Source organism: Miscanthus floridulus, chromosome 19, assembly GCF_019320115.1.
Source record: "Miscanthus floridulus cultivar M001 chromosome 19, ASM1932011v1, whole genome shotgun sequence".
Taxonomy (NCBI): domain Eukaryota; kingdom Viridiplantae; phylum Streptophyta; class Magnoliopsida; order Poales; family Poaceae; genus Miscanthus; species Miscanthus floridulus.
This window is the reverse complement of record NC_089598.1, coordinates 54,452,460-54,471,921: the sequence shown is the minus strand read 5'-3', so window position 1 is coordinate 54,471,921 and position 19,462 is coordinate 54,452,460. Positions and strand designations below refer to the sequence as shown.

Here is a 19,462-nt window from a genome sequence, read left to right as displayed (position 1 = left end):
GGATGCAGAATAACCTGAATGAAATGCTATCAGGAGCGTTGCCAGAATTCCCCGAGTGCCGGGTCCAGAGCTACAGATTCCACAAACATTGACCAGGATGAAGGATAACAAAGCAGGGGAATCAAATGTCACCATGCTAATTATTTTTTCCCCATGGACAACAAACTGATAATACGTCATGTGAACATACAGCAGCTAGGAGAGGACTACATGCTACAGCAATGTCATAGTGCCAAACATTGATACATGATCAGCCCAAGGAAAGAAAGGCAAAATGGCCATGTGTCATCAACTGCCCGCACTGGTGGTTTCCTGCCAATGCTGCTCGTGACGATAAAATAGTGGCGCTAAACTTGTACACCAGTCAAGAAACAAAATGGTAATAGCCCATGGCCTGATTACAACAGAGCTATCTAATGTGGATGATCATCTTGTTGAAGAAATCCTTGTTCTCAGGAAAATACTCCAGCAGCTCGTCTTTAGTCACCCACGCGAAGTCCTTGCATTTTCCAATATGGTATTTCGTTGTGCCAACCACTTGTGACTTGAAAAAGAAACGCTGCGAAAAGCATAACAGGATTAATGATACAGAGAATTGCCAACGAACAGATCTTCCTAGCATACAAAGCCTAAGCAGAAACGCAAAAGCCAGTGTTGACAAGCGATGAGGAAACATGGCAAGGATATTAGTGAACTAATTTCCTTACAACACGCAAGGAACTACAATGTATTGCAAAGAGCTTTCATCAATTGGTCAAATGAATTAGGCACCTTGAATGGTGAAACACTTGAATCCGTTTGTTCAACTGCCATATGAGCCATTGGAGCATTGCCAACAAAGTATGTATGGTCAACTCCCCCAAGAACAGATTTTAATGCAGCCACGGCACACTGAAACAGAAGCCAGTATATAAGAAACCACAGATAACTTCTTCAAATCAGTTGTGCATTTAAGGATGTGATGTAGGCAAAAGAAACTGAAAGCAGACTACATCATGAATTAATTGACAGTTTTTCATTCGTAAAATTGCAGAACTGCATACCAGTCGCATAGTTTCTTCATTTTCGTATACTTTTTCCGGAAAATGCCATACAGGTTTTCCATCAGGAGCCCCGTAAGCGTTTCCATACAGCAGGAGATAAAGTTTATTATCAAGAGCTCGTTGTAAAGACCTACATAAAACAATGGTTTAGTAGGGGCTTGGACAGCGCAGTACTTAAGAGCTAAGAAATGACATGGAACTAATTCATAAAATATATTCAACTTAATGCCTATTGCAGTCATCTTTGAGCAGACACAGAGAATAACATCAATGAATGTTTTAGCTATGAACCCATCCAATGATGCTCTCCATTTTAGCTTCTAACAAGAGCAGACACATTGTAACGATCGTGAATAGCCTGTTGAGATCTGTATTACTTGCCCTCAAAACAAAAGTAGCTTAAGACTTCGACAGCTTGTACTGTGAACCATATGGAGCTATAAAAGTTGCTGTAGCATAGGTCATGATAGGCAACTAGCCAAGTACAACTAAAGCAATACACATATTTGAAGATTGTAAATCAAAATCAATTATACAACTAAAGCAATACACATATTTGAAGATTGTAAATCAAAATCAATTATAATGTGTGTAGTTGTGTACCACTGTAAGAAGCAGAACAGGGAAGCACCAATGAATTGCTAGAGAATGGGAGAAATCCATAGCTTTCAGGGGTAGAAACTCCCTCCACAAATCGAAAGAATAAGAGCGACCTAGATTATTTCATGACCAAATTGCAACGCGTATTTAATGATGTTTTGGGTGTTATGGTTGCCTAACAAATGGAAGCTATATTTTAATTAGAGACATGTAATTTCATTGCACAATCACATCTGCAGTTCAACTAGTTATCATAGTAATTAGAGACATGCAGGACACCTGAGTGTATGGATACAAACAATAACCTTAAGACATGCCAGTCTTTGCTCAGAAGAACCATATAGAAACTAATAAGACATGGAGGTGCAAAACTTACTTCCGGTCATTTGTTTTGTCAGCCTCCGTAATTCTTGGAGCAGGCACATAATCAATATGATAATCACCCTTACCCCTACAGAAAGAAAAGAGTTAGGATATTTTTCACACCCAGATAAAAAAGGGTAACTCAAAGGGATAAAACTGAGAAGGCCGTAGTAAAACTTCCATATATCAGAGCCCGAGAGGAGTCATAGCTTATAGTAAAACATGTAGTGACCCGATTCATGTAATGTAATGAAGACATGTCTAAGTTTATTTATCACTTCATCTTTTTAATCAAGTTCCAATCTAGTATGTTCTACATTTAAGTATAGAGCTCATGATGTCTATCATCTATCATGAGTCTATTTGTAATTTCCCTAAGTGTGACCCAACATGGGTACCTTTTTACGTTTTGGTCCTATTTTAGTATTAGTAGAATTGTTCGTCTACCACTACCGGTCGTGGTATTAAGGCTGCCCCAATATCAGTTTCAGGATTATAGGAGAAATTATTATGTTTCTACAACAACAACAACATAGCCTTTCAGTCCCAAGCAAGTTGGGGTAGGCTAGAGTTGAAACCCACCAAGAACCCCAAGTCACGGTTTAGGCACTTCAATAGCTACTTTCCAAGTACTCATATTCAAACATAGATCTCTAGGTATATCCCAAGCTTTCAAATCTCTTTTTATTGCCTCCCCCAATGTCAATTTCGGTCTTCCTCTAACTCTCCTCATATTATTAGCTTGGCTTAGGACTCCACAATGCACTGGTGCCTCTGGACCTTTGGACATGGTCAAACCACCTCAACCGATGTTGGACAAGTTTTTCTTCAATTGGTGCTACCTCTAGGCGATCACGTATATCATCGTTCCGAACTCGGTCTATTCTTGTGTGACCGCAAATCCATCGCAACATACGCATTTCTGCAACACTCAGTTGTTGAACATGTCGAATCTTTGTAGGCCAACATTCTGCTCCATACAACATAGCCGGTCTAATCGGCCGTTCATTTTAAATCCACAATTTCCAAATTCAAATCCAAACATAGCATATGGTCTAAATGCATAATAAGCTAATTCAAACATAAACATAGGGCTCGTACACAGAGCATCACACACTCCCATTTCCACTCCCACTCCCTCCATTCTTGATGCTAGAATTTGAAAATACATTTGCATTTTATTGACAATTGCCAAAACACTCAGTAAGTTAGTTGCATAGTATATGTAATACTCCCTCCGTTCTAAATTGTAAGTTGTTATGGCTTTTCTAGGTGGATAGCTTGTCCTTACATATACATTATGTCTAGATATTTAGTAAAAGCTATGTATCTAAAACAAGCCAAAACGACTTACTATTTGGAACGGAGGGAGTAGTTATCACCGCCTATGTCTTTTTTCTAAATACCAATCAAGACCCTGTACTAATGCACCACAAAAGCATACTCTTTTTCTCTCTTCTCGCAATTTTGGAAGGGTTATTTTAAGACTATGGTCCTTATGCACAACAAAAATGCACTCATCACATCCCATTTTAAAACTGAATTTGTTATCATACCTTCACAGCAAAATCGGAATAACCAGGAATGGGGTGGTGGGGGCGGTGAATTAGGAAAAATAAGTCTATGACACAAGGGAGGGGGAGGGGTATCACCTTGCGTCGGCCTTGACAAGGACCTCCTCGGGGTATTGCCGTCTATACTGCTGCCTCCACCGAAATCTAATTAAACAGAGAAACGAACCAAAGCCACGCAAAACCAAATAAGCATAAACGAAGCAAGATCATATAAGGAGAGAGCGAACTGGATGAACGGATCTGCCGTACGAGAATTCTTGGAAGGCGTAGACAACAGGGTGGATCTTGGGGATGACGACGGGGAGGCGCTCGAACAGCACCGACGCCACGAGCTTCCCGTCAGCCATTTCTTTAGATGAAGCCAGCAGAGAGGAGGCGGAGGAGTTGAAGCCGCGAGGTTCCCGGAGCGACCGGCGAAGAAGGCTCACCGTCGCCGGCAATCGGGACAACATGGCTGGGGGCGGCGGTCGGGTTCGGGGGTGGTGCCGCGCCGCAACGGTGTGAGGAGGGAACTGGGAAGAAGGCGAAGAAACAACCCGCGGCTCTGCCTAAACCGTAGCCTCGTGGGCCTTGTCTCTACGGGCCGGAGCCCCCAACAATGCGCTCCCACTCTCTTTAATTCATCGTTCCCCTTTTTCCGATTTCTTGGGGGTGAACCATCAAGCAATCATGGGCATCTACAGTAAATTTTTACATGCATATATAAAATTCAGGAGTGGTAGTGGGAAACAAAACTATAAATCTCCGTCATTGGATACATGTGCATTAATAGGTGTCATAAATTCGTGATAGCTGCTTCAGAGAAAGTGTAGTAAAGAGTTGTATGTTGAAGTGGAAAAGAAAAGAAAGGAGAGAAAAAGAAGCGGCTTATAAGTTTACAACCAGTTTATACATAAGAACTAAAAAAACTTTATGAGAGAAACACCAAAAAAAATAGAGAAGTTTGATGAGATAGATAAGTATGTGAATGCCACCACTGAGAAGAAGATAGACCTTGATTGCAGGACAAGATGGAAGTCAACTTACATAATGCTTAGTACTGCATTACCATACAAGGCTTTTTTTCATGAGAGCAAATTGTGTGGATAGGCAATATAATTGCTGCCCTAGCAAGGAAGAATGGAAATTTGCTATTGATGTTGTAGAAAGGCTTAAGTTGTTCAAAGACATATCTGAATTGTTTTCTAGAACGGACTCAGTGACAACAAATATGTTCTTTTATAAGATTTGTGAGATTAAAAGTTTCATTAAGGAGTGGTCAACTTGTGGCAATCCATTGATAGAAGAAGCGTTAGTTGACATGGAAGCTAAGTTTAAGAAATATTGGACTGATATTCAAGGGTTGATGGGTCTTGCTACTTTGCTTGATCCTCAATTCAAACATTTCTTGCTGCAGCATTGCTTTGATGTGTTACTTGGTACCACCCGAGAAGATTGTGAATACGAGGTTGCAAAAGTGAAGGAGAGCTTGAGTGATTTGATGCTTAAGTGTAATTCCGAGGAGGATGGTGTAGGTAGCAGTACCAGTAAAGCAGCGACGATATCTAATTCAGAGTTCTTGTCTTCCCTCAGTGCTCGTGTTGCAAATATTAAACCAACATCTATGAGCTTCAGATCTGAGCTAGATTGCTACTTAGAGGACTAGATGGAAAAATACATATGTTCGATATAAGAAATATGTTACCTATGTTGATAAGGTGTTATCAACAATTTGGCCGGGGAAATAAAAATATATAATACTACATGCCAGAATCCTTGATTTGATGTTTGCAACATCAATCATTCGGGTGTGGAAGACTATACCAAAGAATATCCAGAAGGATAAGACCATGCGCGACAGAGGACAGCGCAAAAGGGAATATACAGTCACTCTACTGTAGCCAGGACAACTATTCTCCGTCCAGCTGTCCAAGCAATAGCAAGAAGGAATAATTGAAGACTTCGCCTCGAAAGCTCCTTCAAACGATAAGCATGAAAGACACTCCCTTTGTGCTACAAAGCGAGAAGCCGGGCGCATGCATTGATCATCGAAGAACCTAGCATCGAATGGAAGAACCTAGCATCGCATCGAAGAGCCAAGCATCGAGCCTCAGACACGCACTCTCATCCACCACCCACTCCACCAACTCTCCACTCACACATACACCATGAAGACATGACCTCAGAAGGACTCTGAGGATCATCCACCATTAGTAGTAATCATCCACTATCGCTGTATCACTCCACCTTTGTAAATTATAGAATAAATGAGGTCCCCGTGATCTTCCTACGCTTATAAGGTAATCTCTAAGGTTTTTGCTAAGTGCTTAGGGTTTTCCGAAAGAAAAAGCTGTATGTAAGCTTGCTCTATAGAAATGAATTAAGCTTTCCTGTTCTAATACATGCCTTCCTTTAAGCTCGTTTATATGGGGTGATGTCTCTATGCTAGAGACCCTAGAGGAGAAATATATGTGTGTGTTGTTCTCGTGTTAGCCCTGATAGCGGCGTTTGTATAGAACCCTGTGTGCGCAGAGAAGTGTTTCCTTCGGGTGAAACTACCTAGGGAGACGATAGAGCCTGAGTCATGTGTGTGTGGCTGTGGATAGCGAGGGAGAAGACCGGGTTAGCCTGGTTCCAAAACGAGCTAATGATGCATACGGTGAGTGCCGAGTAGGACTGTCATAAGCATAGTCGCATGACCGGCTGAACTGTTGGTCTCGCCAGCCCGCAAAAGATCCTGTGAAATATTAATCCGCATAAGCATATTCACTAAGCACTTGCTTAACTAATCGCGAAAGCGATATCCCACCATATTTGCAGAGGCCCCGTGCCTTGAATAGTAAAGTGGTTGGGTGAGCGCTCGCGCACTGTTCATATTCGGAATTTGAATAGTAGCCACGAATTTGAATAGTAAACATTGAATTTGAATAGTGCTATGAATAGTAACTCAAAGTTTTTAAGTTTGAATTTCGAATATGTTTGAGTTCCCAGTGAAAGTGGTATCAGAGCCTAGTTACTAAAAATGGAAGATTATCCCAAAGAATATCCAGAAGGATAAAACCGTGCACGATGGAGGATATATATATATATATATATATATAGTGCTAGTTGGTACCAGGGTACTGAATATTATTCGGTACCCCACCGTCCGATCCACCTCGTGCCCCCAACTGTGCAGCGCGCGCCCCTACGGACGACCTACGAGCCGGTTTTTTCAGCACATGCTGCCTCCACGATCAGCGTCTGGTTATCCAGTCGATTTTTATTTTTTGAATTTTCTGATGACAGCTTTTTAGCTGTTATCCATCCGTTTTTTAATGACATGTAGATCGGGATTACTGGTTTGGTTTTTTTACAAGCCAATGTTAGGAACATGAATGTCCTTTACCGTATGGATGAAAATATAATTTAATTTCCTGAAGGAACCGAAAAAAATGAAACTTGTGGTTAGGGATATGGAATTTTATTGTTCGAAAGTGCTCAATCATAAAGATTTGAGATTGAACAGTATGACTATAATTATTGTGCTTTGGCAAAGTTATACTTGTTTGTTTGTATACATGGCTGTAGGGATTATTGCGTTATTCTATGAACGACACCATACACGATTTGTTAAATTATTTTCTACGGTGTGGAAAGGGCGATAATAGCACTTTTTTGCCAGCAATGTTTCAACATTAGCAGACACATATAGTCGTCACACATATCCACCAAGTAGTATGTAAAAGAAATTACGCCTGGTCTATATGAATATGCGCCCAAGCTTATTTACATTACTATAAACAGCAAGTTGGAAGTGCACGGCTACTTCAAGCTACAACACTAATCAAGGAAAATGAATATGTGGTCAAGTTGGCAGCGCATCGGTCAGAGAGAGCTCCACATGGCAAAGTTCAAGGCTTCTCCCAGTAGACCTTCGTCCTATTTAAGCCACAAAGAAAATGTGAGTGGTTTGTGGTTTAATTTGAAAACACCGGCCCACAGAATCGCTCAATTTGCATGGAAAACAAGATTTTTTTCTGAACGTAACATGGAAAACAAGATATACCAAGCTAAACTAAAAAACAAATGTTCCAACAAGAAGATCCAGCATAATTTACTCTTTTGTTTATGCATTACATGCCAACTAAAGCTATACAACCAGGCATCAGCTTATTGCACATATAAATCTTACTCCCTCTGCTCTAATTTATAGGTTGTTTCGGCTTTTCTAGAAACACAATTTTTATTATGTATCTAGACATATCGTATATCTAGGTGCATAACAAAAACTAGGTATCTAAACTAGAAAAGCCAAAACGAACTATAATTTGGGATAGATGGTGATAATAATTATGTGTAACCAAGGTAAAGTTGTAACGAAGATGACATGTATCCTGAACAGCTAACTTCAGCTTTTGAACTACTATACATCGACAATGTTTCAGCTAGTAGTATTGAAGCATAATTAGTTCTTAGTTGTTCCCATACACAACATGGTTATTTGAGATAGGTGCTAAGATATTACCAGTTACAGAACCAAATAATTTGATCAGATTGTATACATCTATTGTATATGAGAGCACATATATAAATTCAGTTCTAACTAAGCCATGTTTGGGAGCTAACAAAAAGCTAGAGTATATCCAGATATCTTAGTAGCCAATTCTAACTATAAGATAAATCTTTATCTAAAATAGGGAAATGATACTATTACTGAAATTGATATATTCTAATCTGTTTTAGTTGAACTGAAAACACATCAAAATCAAACACGCCTAGATTTCTGATCATAATCTGACCATGCACACGGTACTTTTAAGTCCATATAAACCCATAAAAAACAGCAGCCTCGGCTAAAGAAATACAAGTGAAAAGCAACATACCTAAATGTATTTCCTACCATAAAAATTCATTTGTCAAACCCCAAGGAGTACTTTGTTGAGTTGATAAAAGCTCATGCATCAACTACTCAAGAAAATTATATTTGACCAAAAAGCATTAATTCTAGTATATAGCTATAAGTGCAAGAAGTATTTTATTTTCCTATGTAATATTGAACGAAGTGAACAGGAAAGGAGTAAAAATTTTCTATTTCATGAAGAGGGATACTTGGAGATGTTTACTTAACTAAGAAAGATTAGTGAACTGGATCACCAAATAAAAAGCAAATCACTGTTGTGAGTATCTACGGCTCTTTATTCTGGACGCACAAAAAAAATAGAGATCAGGATATCAGGACCGAGTGTTCCTACTGAAACATATTTCATATTTGTACTAAAGCATTCTCAAGTGGGCAATAGGTAGAAGATAAAAACAACAATATGAGTAGCAGTTCATTAGATTAAACAAGCAAAAAAAGATTAGTGAAACAGGACAGGAGATCAGGTCTCACAAATGTTGACTGAAAGTTAAAAAAAAGGGGTAATAATAAGCACAGCTAAACTGAAAAGAAAAAGGCAGAAGTACCGAGGGAAGCAGAGCATTTTGCAGATGGCACAAAAAAGACTAGACATCAACATCATCCAAATTAAGGGAATATTTTAGGACCAAACTAACATGATCCAACAATGAGAGCACCTGAAATCACACCTTTTTTCATGAATCGATAACAAATAACAAGTTCTCCACAACAATCCGTCAAGATTCGGCTCAACGTCCAAAATTGTCCTCAACCAAAGAATAGAGCTTGCGTAGAAGCACATCAGGACAGGAGAAGGCATAGCAGATAATGCTCATGGCCACCTCAAAACAATTGAAACGAGGAAAAATATTTTTGTAGGAAAATTATTTTTGGAACAAAGAAATTGATAATAGATGCAAAAAACAATTAGTGCTCGGGAAAACGAACGATTATAGTTAAGGACAAATTATTCATAATGATTTGGGGAAGTGTCGGTGTTTCGAGTTACCACCGGCGAGTAAATTTCTAGTATTACGCGTTTGGCTCGGATGGTGTGATTAGAGGACATGAGGTTTATACTGGTTCGGGCAGAAAATCCCTACGTCCAGTTCACCGCTGCTGCTCGTGTTACTAGCACTGAAAGTTTGTAGTAGGGGTTACAAACAGGCGAGAGAGGGACATGTCCCAGGTCTCTAGTGAAAGGAGTGAAAGGGTGCTGAGAGCTCGGTTGCTGCTCTTGTGTGTATCTGGATCTGATCGGTTCGGGGTCGGATCGAATTCCCTTCATGGGACGCCCTGCTTTCTTTTTTATAGGCCAAGGGAAAGCAAGGTTACAACGGAGAAAAAGAGAAGAACGAGAAAGAGAAGGAGTCCTTCAGGATCGCCGGATTCTTCTTATCCTTCATGCGGGTCTCGTCGACCCTATAGATGTCAACAAGAATAGCACCATGTCGTGGCCCTGTCCGTCACTAGCGTCATGCGCAGGCATCATCTACCGGTTATGGCGTTCCATTCCGTCGCAGCGGGCATCGTAGTGAGCTGATGCGCCTATCAGCGTTCATACGGGGGTTAGGCAGAACAGCACCGGTACAACCAATGCTGTTCCTGATGTGAATCCTTAGGTATGGCCCGTCGTGGCAACAGGTTACATCGGGGCATGCGGGTCTCTTCCTTGGTGTCAGAGTTTTGACCCAGACCCATACGCTTGGACCTAGAGTGGTTGGCGGCGGTGTGGATCTTCATCAGGCGAGGTGGAGCCCATGACCTCAGGGTCGAGCGAGGCGGATCCCGCCCCTAGAGGTCGGGCAAGGCAGAGCACGAACCCAAGGGTCGTACGAGGCAGCGCCCACCCCTAGAGGTCGGGCGAGGCGGAGCACGAACCCAAGGGTCAGGCAAGGCGGAGCCCGCCCCCAGGGGTCGGGTGAGGCGAAGCGCAAACCCAAGGGTCGGGCAAGGTGGAGCCCGTGGCCTTGGGGTCGGGCGAGGCGGTGCACAAACCCAAGGGTCGGGCGAGGCGGAGCATGTGCCCTTGGGGTTGGGCGAGGCAAAGCCTGTGGCCTCAGGGTTGGGTGAGGTGGAGCTTGTGGCCCTAGGGGTCGGTTGGAGCTGTAGTCACGCTCTTGACTGCTCAGATGGATCGATATTGATGGTCATTATCTCCTCTTCGAGTACCCTAGTATTGGTCCCCGACAGGAAGGAACATAGGAAATATGAATTGTGATTTCAATAGTGAGATGTGATGGTTAAAATTCATCATGAATACAAATATTAGTGCTGCAAATAGGTTTATATGGTAAGCAAAGGAAGTTTACCGTTAGGAAACTCCGGCCTCCGGACCCTAACAAGAAATTTTAAAAAAACACATCAAATGAAGAATAAAATATATTGCAATATAGCTTCCCGTCTAAGATTACATCCAGACAAACATTATTTATAAGCTGAGAGTTTATGTGAAAGCAAATTGTCATATAAAATTTTCGTGATGACATTTGAATATTGCATTGTGTAGCTGATTAGGTCGTAGCAACAAACATTTTAGCTCTTCTGAGATAAAAAAAACTAATATATTCCTTAAGCTTAGAAGATTCAGTTCAGTTGCAAGGAACTGTGGTTAAGAAAAATAATTTATGCTTGTTTACGAGAAACTTGATCTAACTAGCACAAGAGGCAATACCTATCAGCTATTGCGCATAATGACACACGACATTGATTAGGTAATTTTTTAAATGTGAAAATATGTGTTCTACCAAAAATAATTACTAGGAATCAAATTCATGGTAGTTTCTTAGGTGAGTGTCTCCTTAGGTGTGATTCATTATTACAACCAGTTCACTAAGCTCATAAGTACATAAGACCACGAATAAAGTGACAAGATCAAAATAGTCTCCTTGATCTATTTCTATGCATGTCATCATAGATCTGAAAAATGACATTGTTGCTAAATCTATGTCAAACCAAATAAAGAAACACGTGGCTGGAGCATGATAACAAAGAAAGAATCCAGGAGCCTGACACTTGAAAAGCAAGAGCACATTTGATGCATTTTGGTTTGGTTATAGCAAGTGTGGACTAATTAACCTAGAGAACCTTCAAGTCAGTTGTGCATGTTCATGGATTGCATGCTGACTCTCCCATGCCCTCCTGCATGGTCCTAATAATGGCAAGCTGCATGCGTGTGAGATGGTTTATACCTCAGAAAAATCAGAACAAATCCATGTATGAAACGAACCTTCGGAAGGCCTAGCAATGCCCTCCGCCGTCGACGAGGCCATGGGGCATCACGGCACTGTGCTCATGGTGATGCGTCACACCCAGAGGCACTGCCACCATGGGGATGGAGATCACAACCTAGTGGGTGCCACCGACGTGGTGAACGGGCCAGGGGACGGTGTTGTTGGGGCCCCACGATGGCACAACCACGTGGGTGAAGCGGATATGGGGCGACGCCGCTGTTGGTGAAGGGGAGATGGGTCACGACCACTATTGTCGTAGGGGAGCACCGTCCGCGTGGGATGGCCATGCCGCGACCGAATGCAGGGGAGGGGCCCTGCTACCACGACCACCACCAGAGGGCTTGGGAAGGCGAGTCATGATCTGATCCACCACGTGGAGGGGAAGGGACGCTATGGCCAGGGACCGCTGTCGTAGGGGGCCGTGGAGGGCGCTGCTGCCTAGCCAAGCCAGTGGCGCCAGGAGCGCCAGTACGAGGCGCTAGATTTGCTAGGGTAGGGGAAGCTAGGCTCTAGCCCTCGGTGGGTTCAGAGGCTGGGGCACGCTGACCAAGAACGCCAAGATGGGCGACGCGATGCGTCTGCGCCCACACAACGCTAGGAATTCTAGTGTTCTTGAACTCACTACCATTATCACTTCTAACTCTCTTGATGTTTGTTTCAAACTCATTGTGAATACCTTTGACAAATGATTTGAACGTTGCAAACATGTCACTTTTGTCCACTATAAAGAATACACATGTGTATCTAGTGTAATCATCTACTATCACAAAGTCATATTTGTTACCACCAATACTAGTGTATTGTGTTGGCCCAAATAAATCCATGTGCAATAACTCAAATGTTTTACTAGTGCTCATCATGCTTTTCTTAGGATGGGTGTTTCCAACTTGTTTTGCCTGCTTAACAAGAGCTACAAAGCTTATCCTTTTCAAACACAACATCTTTCAAGCCTCTAACCAAGTCATGCTTAACCAATCTATTCAATTATTTCATTCTAATATGACCAAGCCTTCTATGCCATAACCAACTCATGCTAGTCTTAGTGACCAAACATATAGATAATTTAGCTTCACTAGCATTGAAATCAACCAAGTATAGATTCTCATATCTAAAGTCCTTAAAGATCGAGTTAGAACCATCTACACTTATGATCTCTACATCATCTACCCTAAATATGCATTTGAATCCAAGATCACATAATTGAGCCATGGATAGCAGATTGAAGTTCAAGCTCTCTACTAGTAATACATTGGATATGCTCATGTCATTGAATATTGTAATCTTACTAAGACCTTTGACCTTGCCTTTGCTATTGTCACCAAATATGATACTATCATAAGCATCATTGCTATTGGTGTTGATTGAGTTGAACATTCTTGCATCACCGGTCATGTGTTGAGTGCACCCACTATCAAGAACCTAATGCCTTCCTCCGGCTTTATAATTGACCTACAAAAGAAAATTAATTCTTTTTAATTACCCAAACTTGTTTGGGTCCTTGCAGGTTAGTGACCAAGCTCTTTGGTACCCAAATAGCTTTCTTCTTTGAGCACATCCATGGTTTACCAATGAACTTAGCCTTTACACTATTTGCACTCTTGGTAAGTATATAGAAAAAATCAAGCTTAATGGAGGATACATTAGCATTTTTGCTCTTGTTCTTGCGCTCACGCTCTTTATGACCAATTTACTTGCAACTCGTGCAAAATCGACCATATTGTTCTTCATAAAACTAGTCTTGTGTGGAGCAAATACTGTCTTGCCTTTCTTAGGGTTATAGCCCAATCCCTCTTTGTAGAGAGAAGCTCTTTGGCTACCGAAGCACATAAGCAAGCGGTCCTCACCACCATAGACCTTAGCCAAGGTGTGAGTGAGCTTATTGACCTCCTTCTTGAGGGTCTCATTCTCAACCATTAGTGAGCATCACAAGTGAAACCATCACTACTAGATGAGGTAGAAGTAGAAGTGCTACAAGAAGGGTTAGTAGGAGCAACAAAGATAGGCATAGATAATGATTCATCAATTAGGTCACAAGTTAAGCCTACATTGCAAGTCTCAACATGCTTCTTTTTTATTTTACTCATCAAGCAAAAAGGAATGAGCCTTTTCAAGCTTTTTGTGAGCCTTGCCAAGCTTCTCATGGGCTTCTTCTAGCCTCTTATGAGATGCATTGAGCTCATCAAAGGCTTGCTTAAGGGCTTTTAGTTCCTTACCAAGCTTTTGCATTCTCTTCTCTTAATATCAAAGTGTTTTTAGCATCTTCTAGCATGTTAAATAGTTCATCCTTAGTAGATTCATCATCATCACTATCACTTTCATTTTCATTTTTATTTTTATGTTCCTCATCACTTTCATCATCATAAATTTGTACCTTAGTGGCCTTAGCCATGAAGCATAATGGAGTGTCGAAGAGAGAAGACTTCTCATTGATAGCAATGCTTGCAAGTGCCTTCTTCTTGGTGGTCTTGTCATCATCACTTGAGGAAGCATCACTATCCCAAGTGACCACATATGAACCACCCTTCTTCTTGAAGGTCATCTTGTCTTTCTTCTCTTTCTTTTCCTTCTTGTCCTTCTTCTTGTTCTTCTTGTCATCATCTTTGTCACTATTGTATGGACATTGAGCAACTAGATGATCTTTGCTTCCACAATTGAAGCACCTTCTTAACTCTTCCTTGTTCTTGGATGAAGATTTCTTCCTTCTTGCATGGTAGCCTTTCTTCATCATGAACTTACCAAATCTCTTGACAAAGAGAGCCATCTTCTCATCATCATCATCATCCCATGAGCCATCATCTAAACTTGATGTATCTTGCTTTGCCTTGCCCTTGGATGATATGGCCTTGAATGCCACGCTCTTCTTCTTCTCATCTTTCTTTTCTTTCTTTTCTTCCTTCTCATTATCATCTCTATATGTATCATCGGTTATTATATCTCCCAATACTTGATTTGGTGTCATGGTATCTAAACCACTCCCCACTAGAATAGTGACCAATGTGCCAAATCTTGAAGGCAATCATCTCAAGAACTTGTGGGAGAAGTCCTTGTCCTTCACCTCTTCTTCAAGTGCTTTAAGATCATTGACAAGCACTTGAAGCCTATGGAACATCTCCGGCACACTCTCACCCTCCTTTATCTTGAAGCTTGTAAACTTCTCTTTGAGAATGTATGCCTTTGCACCCTTCATGGCTTGAGTGCCCTCAAATGATTCCTCCAAATTCTTCCATGCTTCATGAGCTCTCTCAATGTTCTTGATTTGCTCAAAAGTTCTCTCATCCAAAGCATCATGGATGGCACTAAGAGCAATGTCATTATTTTGGAGTAGCATTTCTTTGGCAGCGGTGGGAGCCTCTTCATCTTCAATCTCAATGTTTGTCTCTACCACCTTCCAAACCTTCCTATTGATTGACTTGATATAAGTTGTCATCTTAGCTTTTCAATAGGAATAATTTGAGCCATCAAATTGGAGTGGCTTCTTGGTGTTGTTGATTTGAGCTATTTTTACACCGAAGGTTGTTAAGCCTCAAATTATGGTAACCTCGGCTTCGATACCACTTGAAAGGTCCTAATGGCTAGAGGGGGTGAATAGCCTATTAAAAATTTCTACAACAACACTTAACAAACCGGTTAGATAATTATAAGGCAAAGCAAGTGTTGTGCTAGCCTACTAAAAATACAAGTCACCTACCACAATTCTAGTTTATATAGTTTTTATCCACACAATGGCTATGTCACTATACTAAGTTAGTGCGCTCTCAAAAGCTAACTAAAGAGCCACACTAACCAAACTAATAAGCTCTCACAACTAGCTACACTAAAGAGCTTGATAACTAGTTTGCGGTAATGTAAAGAGAGTGAATAAGATGGTTATACCACCATGTCGAGGAAGGAGCCAATCAATCACAAGAATGAATACCAATGAAGACCAATCACATCGGAATCAAATGATGACACAATGATTTTCACCGAGGTTCACTTGCTTACCGACAAGCTAGTCCTTGTTGTGGCGATTCACTCACTTAGAGGTTTATGCGCTAATTGATATCGCACTCCAAACCCTCAATAGGGTGCCGCAAAACCAACACAAGATGAGGATCACACAAGCTACGAGCAATCTACTAGAGTACCTTTTGGCTCTCTACCGGGAAAAGGTCAAGAACCCCTCACAATCATCACGATCGAAGCCGGAAACAATCACCAACCTCCGCTCGACGATCCTTGCTGCTCCAAGCCGTCTAGGTGACGACAACCACCAAGAGTAACAAGCGAATCCCGCAGCGAAACACGAACACCAAGTGCCTCTAGATGTAAACACTCAAGCAATGCACTTGGATTCACTCTCAATCTCATAAAGATATTGAATCAATGATAAAGATGAGCGGGAGGGCTTTGGCTAAGCTCATAAGGTTGCTATATCAATGTAAATGGCCAAGAGACTGAGCTAGAGCCGATCATGGGGCTTAAATAGAAGCCCCCATGAAATAGAACCATTGTACCCCTTCACTGGGCACAACACAGGGTGACCGGACGCTCCGGTCAGATCGACCGGATGCACCCTGCCAGCGTCTAGACAACGGATGGCTGCCACGTTATCCCGCTCTTTAAATACTGAGCGTCCGATCTCAACGGTTAAGTGATGACTGGACGCAGCACAAGTGCCACGACCGGACGCAGGACCCCAGCGTCTGGTCACTTCTAGTAAGGTTCCAGCTACGACCGGACACGTTAGTTGGATCACAACCGGATGCAAGACCCTAGCGTCTGGTCACTTCCAATAAGCCTCCACTCGCGACTGGATGCGTCCGGTCACGCCTGACCGGACTCACCCAGCGTTCGATCACTCACTGACCCTTCTGTGCACTTCCATGTCAATAGAACCAGACGCACCTCGTCAGCGTCCGGTCACAAAGTGACCCAGTGTTCGATCGAAGACTAACGCCAGCATCTTCACTGCTTCCACTGACCGGACGCGCCGGTCTAGTTGAGACCAGCGTCCGGCCGACTCTGTGAAACCCTATCTTTACTGTACAGGGCGCCGGTGGCATTGTCGGACTGTCCGCTCTCTACGGGTGGACACTCCGCCGGTGAAGTTTCTAACCCTTACTCAAATGTGTCAACCATCAAGTGTATCACCTTGTGCACATGTGTTAGCATATTTTTTACAAAATGTTTTTAAGGGTGTTAGCACTCCACTAGATCCTAAATGCATATGCAATGAGTTAGAGCATCTAGTGCCACTTTGATAAACGCATTTCGATACGAGTTTCACCCCTCTTAATAGTACGACTATTGATCCTAAATATGATCACACTCACTAAGTGTTTCGATCACTAAAATAAAATGGGTCTTACGACTTATACATTTGCCTTGAGCCTTTTGTTTTCTCTTTCTTCTTTTCAAGTCCAAGCACTTGATCATCACCATGGTATCGCCATCATCATATCATGATCTTCATTTACTTCACCACTTGGAATGTGCTACCTATCTCATGATTACTTAATAAACTAGGTTAGCACTTAGGGTTTCATCAATTCACCAAAACCAAACTAGAACTTTCAGAAGCGCTCGTAGTTGGCTCGATCATTTGAACTCAGGTACTGAATAATAATTAGTACCTAGGGTAATACATACTCTAGGTACTGAATAATAATCAGTACCCAGGGTAATACATATAATATTAGATTGATAGAAGGTTGGAGGAACACATTATCGTACTTTGCGGAAGATAGCAAGAGATGCTTATGCAATTCGTATTACTACAGTTCATTCAGAATTTGCATTCAGCACCAGCGGGCAACATTGCAACAGACTTACTTGTCACATGTCGGAGGCTCTAATGTGCTACTAGGATTGGATCCAAAATAAATACAAAAGTACATCTTTTGGTCTTGCAATTCATATTTTTCCTTCTTTATTAGTTCATACTACATACTGTAGTAATTTGGAACAGAGGGGGTACATAGGAATTGGTTAACGATGAAGAGCAGCCTGCTAGCTTTTGGTCTATTCTTACTAACGAATCTACATCATTAACAAACTTATTAATATAAGGGGGAATTCCTTGTTTATTATTAAAAAAGATCGCAATGTCCTATATGTCTCTGAAAAAGTTCAGCAGTCTTCAGCGTCACTGCCCCGACTTTTTTGTGCCCTCTATACCACTACCGTCAGTTTGGGCTCTAACGCCGTCAAACTGTAGGTGTGAAAAGTAAAAAATACCCTTAAGTCTAAATATATCATTAATTCTTTTGAGCATCTTAACGACTTCAAATGAAAAACTCAAAACTAGAAAGTTGTAGATCTCGTCGATATCTATAATTTTTATATAAAAATTATCTTCATTTAATTCCGCAAAAAAATATGATTTGATATGATTAATATATTTTAGAAAAAATCATATTTTTTTTTAAAACTAAATGAAGATAATTTTTATATGGAAATTATAGATCTCGATAAGATCTACAACTTTCTAGTTTTGAGTTTTTTCATTTAAAGTCGTTAAGATGCTAAAAAAAATTAATAACATATTTATACTTAAGGGTATTTTTGACTTTTCACACTTTGACGACGTTAGAGCCCAAACTAATGGCAATGGCATGTAGGGTATAAAAAAGTTGGAGCAGTGACGCTGAACTTTACCAGAGACACACAGGACATTACAATTTTTTTTTACGTCACGCAGGGAATTCCCCCTTGATATAACCAAACTTATTAACCCAAAAAAAGAGAAAATTGCAATTATAGGACTCCAAACAGCGCGCTTCGTAATTATAGGACTCAAATCGTCGACTTTGTTAAAATGACCCTTGAAACGTTGGCTTCTTGTTTTCCATGACATTAAGTATATTTCACCTCTTTTTGAATCTTAATACATGTATTTTGTCCCTAAGATGCCCCTTTTGCCCTTCTGCTGTTAGGAACGTTTCATTCACGTTGGTTGGCTGGTGCAGGGCGCTTTTGGCTGGCTGGCGGCGCTGGCTGGCCGCCATGTACAGTTAACGTGATAGTCATGCTTGTCAGTTAACGACATATGAACATTCAGATCGATTTCAGAAGGGAAAAGAAAAAAGTTTTTTTTTTTTCTGTTGTTCAGTTTACGTGATAGGCATGCTTGTCATCAGTTATCATGTGGTTAGTTAGAATTCGTGAATCGCATCACGGTCAAAATGTCACTCAGGTCAGGTGGAAGTATCGCGTCTTCCTTCTCTGACAGCACGAATATGCTGCTGAGTCACGGAGCGCCGTGTTTTTCTTCTCTTCTGATTATGAATCGCTGCTGTTTCATCCTCTCCGTCGCCCGCACACCCCCGTACCCGCAAGGCCATGACACCGCGACTGCGCCCTTCCGGTCCGCCATCACGGCCCCGCGCCTCCGTTCTCGTCTTCTCCTCCTCCATGGCTGGTGCCAGCGGGCTCCTCCGCGAGTTCGCGTTGTCCTCCGTGCTCCGCCAACAGTGTCTGACAATGCTGTGGAAGGCACAGTTCGCATGTTTTCTGAAATTTCAGCATGTTCAGTTTCAGAACTTGCTGCACTGCAAACGGGGCGGCCAAGCCAGAGCCGTCGAGCGGCTGGGGCTGGGGTCGAGCGTGGTCTGCGGCTGGGGCCGCAAGGGCACCGGCGATCGGCGGGAGGTCCAAGTCGTCGGCCTCTTGCCCATCCATGGCGGAGCGTCGAGGAACGGCGACGGCGTCGGATCGAGGTTAGGGCGTACAAGAAGGGTAGACGAAACGATAGGAGGATAGAACGATCAATCGCATGCAAAGGGGGCAGAGGGACAAAAGAGTCAC

The 19,462-nt window shown here is 41.9% G+C and overlaps 1 protein-coding gene across 1 annotated transcript; it reads right to left on the bottom strand.

The window, feature by feature from the left end:
- Positions 1-48: 48 nt before the first annotated feature.
- On the bottom strand, positions 49-4,103 carry LOC136529513 (large ribosomal subunit protein mL46-like). The gene is made up of 6 exons (XM_066522583.1): positions 3,830-4,103; positions 3,659-3,724; positions 2,020-2,094; positions 1,044-1,173; positions 772-891; positions 49-559 (listed from the first exon to the last, which is right to left on the bottom strand). Exons 1-6 carry the CDS (start codon positions 4,030-4,032, stop codon positions 410-412), a joined length of 744 nt encoding a protein of 247 aa, XP_066378680.1. The 5' UTR covers positions 4,033-4,103; the 3' UTR covers positions 49-409.
- Between the last annotated feature and the right edge of the window lie 15,359 nt (positions 4,104-19,462).